Raw genomic sequence first — 7,136 nt, forward strand, 5'->3', positions numbered from 1 at the left:
CAGCACCTTGATTCCCACCCAGTGTTACTGATTTCGGACTTCCGGCCTCCGGAACCAGGATAGAATCAATTTCTGTTGTTTTAAGCCACTAAGTTTGTGCTTATTTGTTACAGCTGCCACAGGAAATGAGCAATGAAGAGGAAAAGTAAAAAGATATAGAAGTGGCTTTACATGGATGTATGATTACAGATTGCTATGAATGGAGGCAGATAGGCCACTAAATTCCTCTCACTCGGTTCCATAAGAACAAGGAAACAAACAAAAAATTGGCAATGGCCACATAAAATGCCATTGTTAACTATATTCCAAAACGTATTTAAACAGTCCTCTTGAGATGTCCTTAGGTAGTTCTAGAGGTCTCCTTTAAAACTTATTCAACATAGATGGAGCAGCTAATGCATCGGATTTGAAGTGAGCAAAGACATAAGCAGACATGTCATAAAAGAGGAAATGCCACAGAATAGCAAACATGGGAGATCATTCAGCCTCCAGGCAGTGCAGTTTAAAACAATAATGACAATTCATATTTTTGCCCATCAAAATGACAGATTTCTTTATTCACTGTAAATTTTACATTTTCCCTCACACTTTATTTTTAGCTTGCTTTTTCCCCACTTAGCAATTTATCTTCTAAACATGACTTTGAATGAAATGAGTAAAATAAATACTGAAAAAAAATGTGACAAAATTGGCAGTCTCCCCCACTGCTGACGGCTGTGTCATTAGAAGAAATCTGGCAGTATGGAGAGCCTTAAAATTTTTCAAAGACTTTGATCTTCACTTCGGTTTTACTTCTGATGTTTTCTAAGGAAGTGAGCCTGGTTGAGGAAGCACAGCGTTCATTATAGAATCTAAAATAACAAGCATGAACACGACATAATAGCTTAGAATAGGGTCCGCAAACGATGGCCCATGGGCCCGACGTGGCCTGTGGCTTGTTTTCGTAAATAAAGTTCTGTTGGAACTCAGTGTCTTGTGGCTGCCTTTGTACCATCTGGCCAGTGCTGAGTACGTGTGAAGAGATACACGTCTCCCAAAGCCAAAAACATTTACCGGCTGGCCCTTTATAGAAAGAGTATGCTCATTCCTAGTTTAGATTTGGCGATCGGGTTAAACTACGCCCCAAATGCTTCCTGGACTGTTTTGCAGCCCTTGAGAAAAATGTTCATGGGGAGTTTATAAAAATAATAAAAAAGGAAAAATGTCTCATGCTATGAGAAGACAAGAGGATACAGAATAATAGGAACTATATAGTTACAATTATATAATCATGATAGTTACAATCATTTAAAATAAAAAGACTGCAGGAAGTATGACAAAATGTTAATAATATTCGTTATCTTCAAGCGATGGAAAATACATACGATTTTAATTTTGTACTCTCTCTCCTGTGCTTTTCTTCAATTTATGTTAATTCAATTATTCAGTGTATATTAATGAACATATTTCACCTTAAAGTATAAAAATAAATATCAATTAAAAAATTGAAACTAATATTGAGTCTCCAGTGCACTAGATCTTACAGACTCTTAGATTAAAGATAACGATTATGTATCATCATTAATATCTTCTCCTAGCACTTCTGGCCCCCTAAAGAGAACTCCTACCCACCAGAGTTACAGATTTTATTTCCCCATTCAAATTTATACGACAGGAAAGGGCTTTCTCCATTTTCACCCTGTTCTGGTGGATGGACACATGTCTGCCTCATTTCTGGACCCTGTCCTGTTCTATAAGAAAAAAGGAAAAAAAGGGGGGGGGATTTCTAGAGAAGGGAAAGAAATACGTAGAATTCTGCTAAGGGGTGTTAATCATACTGACAGCAAGTCTGGACCTCCATGTCCCTTTTCCTTCATTCCTTTATTATCTGCTTGTGACACCACTTCTGAGGGAAAACCAGATGAACTGAAATAAATGAATGACAACCTAGGCCAGAGAAGGAAGAAGCAGAAGTGAGACTTCGAGGGTAGGCAGACAAGGGAGGGGATGGGGCGACAACAGCAGATGACTCCTTCCTTCCTTCTGAGGTGGACTCCATGTAGATTAAAGCTGCCACAGGAGAAAAGCAGAGATCTGTTTCTCATCCCCCTCCAGATGCGTGTATGCGAACTTTGTTCAAAACTGAAGTAAAACTTCTCCCTACCCATCGGAAAAATGTTAAGGGGTTAGCTAAAGGATTTTGCTTAATTCAAAACCATCACGCATGAAGAGCACAGCGAGTAAGACAGAAGTGAGAACAAAGTTCAACTAAAAAGGGGAGCTCAGCCGAAGTAGCTTCACTTCCCATAATCACTTCCTATTATCTGTAAGGCCTGGAAAAATGGCAGCATGAAGCTTTCTGAACTGATTGGGGAGTACAACAGTTCCCCAGCGTTTGGGGGATATAGGGTCAGGGGTGCCGATTCCGTTCCAATTAGCCACAAGTCATTCCAAATAACCAGGCAGTCCCAGGCTCTCGTTCCTCCACCCACTCAGCCTGTGTGCACACACTCATTGAGCCAGACAGCTGGGGGATGGACAGCATGTAAGAGTGAGCAGGAGAAAGTGACGGCCACACATCCATCATCCACCAATTTGGCACTTACTAATCACATCTCATCTCTTAGCCCCACGAACAGATTAAACTTAATTTCCTTCCTTGGAGTCAATAGCTGCCTCTAAGAGCATCACTTGCTCTCTTTGCATCTCTCTTCCTTCATGAAAAATTTCCCAAACTACAAAGTGGGGCCTAGAAAGGAAGCCTGACCTGGAGGGACTCTCTTCATTTCTTCAACAAATGTTTATTGAGCACCAGCTAGGTGCCCAGCACAGTTCTAGGCTTTGGTGATATAGCAGAGAGAAAATAAAGATCCCCACACTGGTGGGACTTAGATTCAAACAGGGGCGGGGGACACTAGGGAGCAAAGGTAATAAGTAAATGATGTTGGAAGATAATAAGTGATGTGGACAAAAAGAAAGTAGGAGAGGGTCAGGGGGAATTAGGAGTGGGTGTGGAAGGGTCTGTCCACATCATTAAATAGGACAGTCAGAACAAACCTTATTAAATAGGTGAGCAAAGACTTAAAGAAGCTGAAGGAGTTAGGAAAGTAGCAGCCCTTCCACTAGGAGTTAATACCTTTTCAGATATTCCTCCCGGGACCTTCACAACAGAGCAGTCGGTGTGCAATCAAGTCTGGCTTCTTTTCCCAAAAACTAATACAGAAACCAAGTCAAGCCCAAAGGGAAAATAATCACTACAGTGCAGGCTTGAGCAGGGACTTCCTTTTCTTTACCACTGGATTTCTAGAGCTTGGCACATAGAAATCACTCGATTAATCTTTGTTGAGTGAATGACTAAATGATTACCTGCTACCTATACATTATGCGGAGTTCGAGACACAGTGCTGAAGGACATTGGAGCAATGCTTCAAATAGGTTGTGCTGATTTCCCGAACTGACCCTCACCTTCCTGCTGTGCTCAGCAGGACTTCTGGGAACATTTCTCCTGGTGACAGCATCTGTTTTATCTCGGGGTTGTCCATAGCTTTGTTCTCTTTTTTTTTTTAAGATTTTATTTATTTATTTGACAGAGAGAGACACAGCGAGAGAGGGAACACAAGCAGGGGGAGTGGGATAGGGAGAAGCAAGCTTCCCGTGGAGCAGGGAGCCTGATGCGGAGCTCAATCCCAGGACCCTGGGATCATGACCCGAGCCGAAGGCAGACGGTTAACCGACTGAGCTACCCAGGTGCCCTGACAGCTTTGTTCTCTTTAAATCAACTTATGAACTACCTATTTTATGTTAGCCAGGACTAGGTCCTAGAGTGATGGAAGTTAGGTCGTGTGTGGTGGTAGGCAGCCTCTAGGATGGTCCTAATGAACCCTGCCTCCTGATAGTCATGCCCTATGTAAGCCTGTCCTTTAAGTGTGGGTGGGATCTAGTAACTGATTCATCTCTAAACAAATACAATATGGCAAAAGGGATGAGGTATCACTTTCAAGATTACATTACAAAAAGACTGTAACTTCAGTCTGCTGGCCATCTCTCACTCTCTCTTTCTCTCTCTCTAGCCCTTGCTTTGGGAGAAGCAACCTGCCATGTTGTGTATGGCCCCATGGAGAGGTCTACATGGTAAGGAAGGGATGTCTCTGACCAACAATTACCTGCAAAGACTTGAGGTTGTCCCCCTCCAGGTGAGTGAGCTTCGAAGCAGATGCTTTTTATAGTTGAGCTTTGAGAAGACCAGGGCCCCAGCAACACCTTGATTGCAGCCTCTGAGAAGCCCTAACACGGAGGACTCAGATAAGCTGTGCCTGGCTTCTTGACTCTCAGAAACTATGATAGGGGAGAGACTGGGTGGCTCAGTCGGTTAAGCATCTGCCTTTGGCTCAGCTCAGGTCATGATCCCAGGGTCCTGGGATCGAGCCACACATCAGGCTCCCCACTCAGCTGAGAACCTGCTTCTCCCTCTCCCACTGCCTGCCACTCCTCCTGCTTGTGCGCACTCTCTCTCTCTCTCTGGCAAATAAATAAATGAAATCTTTTTTTTTTTTTTAAAGATTTTCTTTATTTATTTGAGAGAGAGAATGAGAGACAGCATGAGAGGGAAGAGGGTCAGAGGGAGAAGCAGACCCCCGCTGAGCAGGGAGCCTGATGCGGGACTCGATCCCGGGACTCCAGGATCATGACCTGAGCCGAAGGCAGTCACCCAACCAACTGAGCCACCCAGGCGCCCCAAATAAATGAAATCTTAAAAAAAAAGAAAAGAAAAGAAACTATGATAGGATAAATGTTTGTTATTTTAAGCCACTGAGTTTAGAGATTATTTGTTATGCAGCGGTAGATAACTAATACACATGATCTACCCTCAAAACAAAATATGGTGAGGTGAGTGGCACATGAGTGATAAAAACAAAGGATTTGGGGTAGAGGGGGGTTCACAGGAATAAGAAATGGGTGATGGCAGATTATAATGACATCAATTTACATAGCTCTTTACACTTTACTGGGTGCTTCCCCAACTGTCTCATCTGATCTTTACAATATGCCTAAGGATGATACTTACCCAACATTAAATATTAATCGATCTAGTCATTCAGTAAAAATTTTAAGGGTCAAATATGCACCTGTGATTAGTACAAAGGAAACCTATATAAGCCATACTTAGTGTCCTCAGAGAACCCAGAACAGTTTAATACATTAAATAAACAATAAATAGATCAATAGACCTTGAGATCCAATATATTAGAGACCATAAAGAGGTATGCACAGAATACTCGATAACTCAAAGATGGGAATGATGAACTCTTCCAGAGGGCCTAAAAAATACTCAAAAATTGATTCTTTTTTTTTTTTCTAGCCTTATTGTGGTATATTTGGCAAATAAAAATTGTATATTTTTAAGGTATACAATGGGATGTTTTGATATATGTATGCATTGTGAAATGATTACCATGATCAAGCTAATTAGCATATCTGTCACCTCACATAGTTTCCACTTGTTTGTATGGTGAGAATGCTTCAGCTAGATCCCCTTTTAGCAAATTTCAAGTATGCAGTACAGTACTGTTAATTATAATTGTCATGCCAGACATTAGATCTCTAGAAGGATGAGTTGGAAGTTTACCAGATTCTTGGATCCCAGAAAGGATGGGCAGGGAGGGAGAGAAGAGCATCTCAGGCAAATGAGGATGGGGCCATGTGCAATGGCATGGAGTTCGAAACTGTATAGTCTCTTACAGAAGTTGATGATTCCAGCTGGCTTTCTGCCCGTGGACGCCACCGAGTAAATATCGTTAAAGTCTCCCCCACCCTCATGTCTAAGTCAGAGTCTCCCAAAGAGCCTGAACAGCTGCGGAAACTCTTCGTCGGAGGTTTGAGCTTTGAAACAACTGATGAGAGTCTGAGGAGCCATTTTGAGCAATGGGGAACGCTTACGGACTGTGTGGTAATGAGAGATCCAAACACCAAGCACTCCAGAGGCTTTGGGTTTGTCATGTATGCCTCTGTGGAGGAGGTAGATGCAGCCATGAACACAAGGCCACACAAGGTGGATGGAAGGGTTGTGGAACCAAAGAGGGCTGTCTCAAGAGAAGATTCTCAAAGACCTGGTGCCCACTTAACTGTGAAAAAGATTTTTGTTGGTGGCATTAAAGACACTGAAGAACATCATCTAAGAGATTATTTTGAACAGTATGGGAAAATTGAAGTGATCGAGATCATGACTGACCGAGGCAGTGGCAAAAAGAGAGGTTTTGCTTTTGTCACATTTGATGACCATGACTCTGTAGACAAGATTGTCATTCAAAAATACCATACTGTGAATGGCCACAACTGTGAAGTAAGGAAAGCCCTATCTAAGCAAGAGATGGCTAGTGCTTCATCCAGCCAAAGAGGTCGAAGTGGTTCTGGAAACTTTGGTGGTGGTCGTGGAGGTGGTTTTGGTGGGAATGACAACTTTGGTCGTGGAGGGAACTTCAGTGGTCGAGGCGGCTTTGGTGGCAGTCAAGGTGGTGGTGGATATGGTGGCAGTGGGGATGGCTGTAACGGATTTGGTAATGATGGAAGCAACTTTGGAGGTGGCGGAAGCTATAATGATTTTGGCAATTACAACAACCAATCCTCAAAGTTTGGACCCATGAAAGGAGGAAATTTTGGAGGCAGAAACTCCGGCCTCTACGGTGGTGGAGGCCAATACTTTGCCAAACCACAAAACCAAAGTGGCTACGGTGGTTCCAGCAGCAGCAGTAGCTAGGGCAGCAGCAGTAGGTTTTAATTACTGCCAGGAAACAAAGCTTAGCAGGAGAGGAGAGCCAGAGAAGTGACAGGGAAGCTACAGGTTATAACAGATTTGTGAACTCAGCCAAGCACAGTGGTGGCAGGGCCTAGTTGCTACAAAGAAGACATGTTTTAGACAATACTAATGTGTATGGGCAAAAAACTCGAGGACTGTATTTGTGACTAATTGTATAACAGGTTATTTTAGTTTCTGTTCCATGGAAAGTGTAAATAAAGCATTCCAACAAAGGGTTTTAATGTAGATTTTTTTTTTTTTTTTGCACCCATCTGTGATTGTTAAATGTAATAGTCTGATCATGATGCTGAATAAATGCGTCTTTTTAAAAAAAAAAAAGAAGATGATGATTCCACCTGGACAG

General features: G+C 42.4%; 1 protein-coding gene across 1 annotated transcript; it reads left to right on the forward strand.

The window, feature by feature from the left end:
* Window positions 1–5,794: 5,794 nt before the first annotated feature.
* On the forward strand, window positions 5,795–6,733 carry LOC110571217 (heterogeneous nuclear ribonucleoprotein A1-like). The gene has a single exon (XM_021679331.1). It carries the CDS (start codon window positions 5,795–5,797, stop codon window positions 6,731–6,733), a length of 939 nt encoding a protein of 312 aa, XP_021535006.1.
* Window positions 6,734–7,136: the final 403 nt, after the last annotated feature.

Source organism: Neomonachus schauinslandi, chromosome 2 (genome assembly GCF_002201575.2).
Source record: "Neomonachus schauinslandi chromosome 2, ASM220157v2, whole genome shotgun sequence".
In the NCBI taxonomy this organism is placed as follows: Eukaryota; Metazoa; Chordata; class Mammalia; order Carnivora; family Phocidae; genus Neomonachus; species Neomonachus schauinslandi.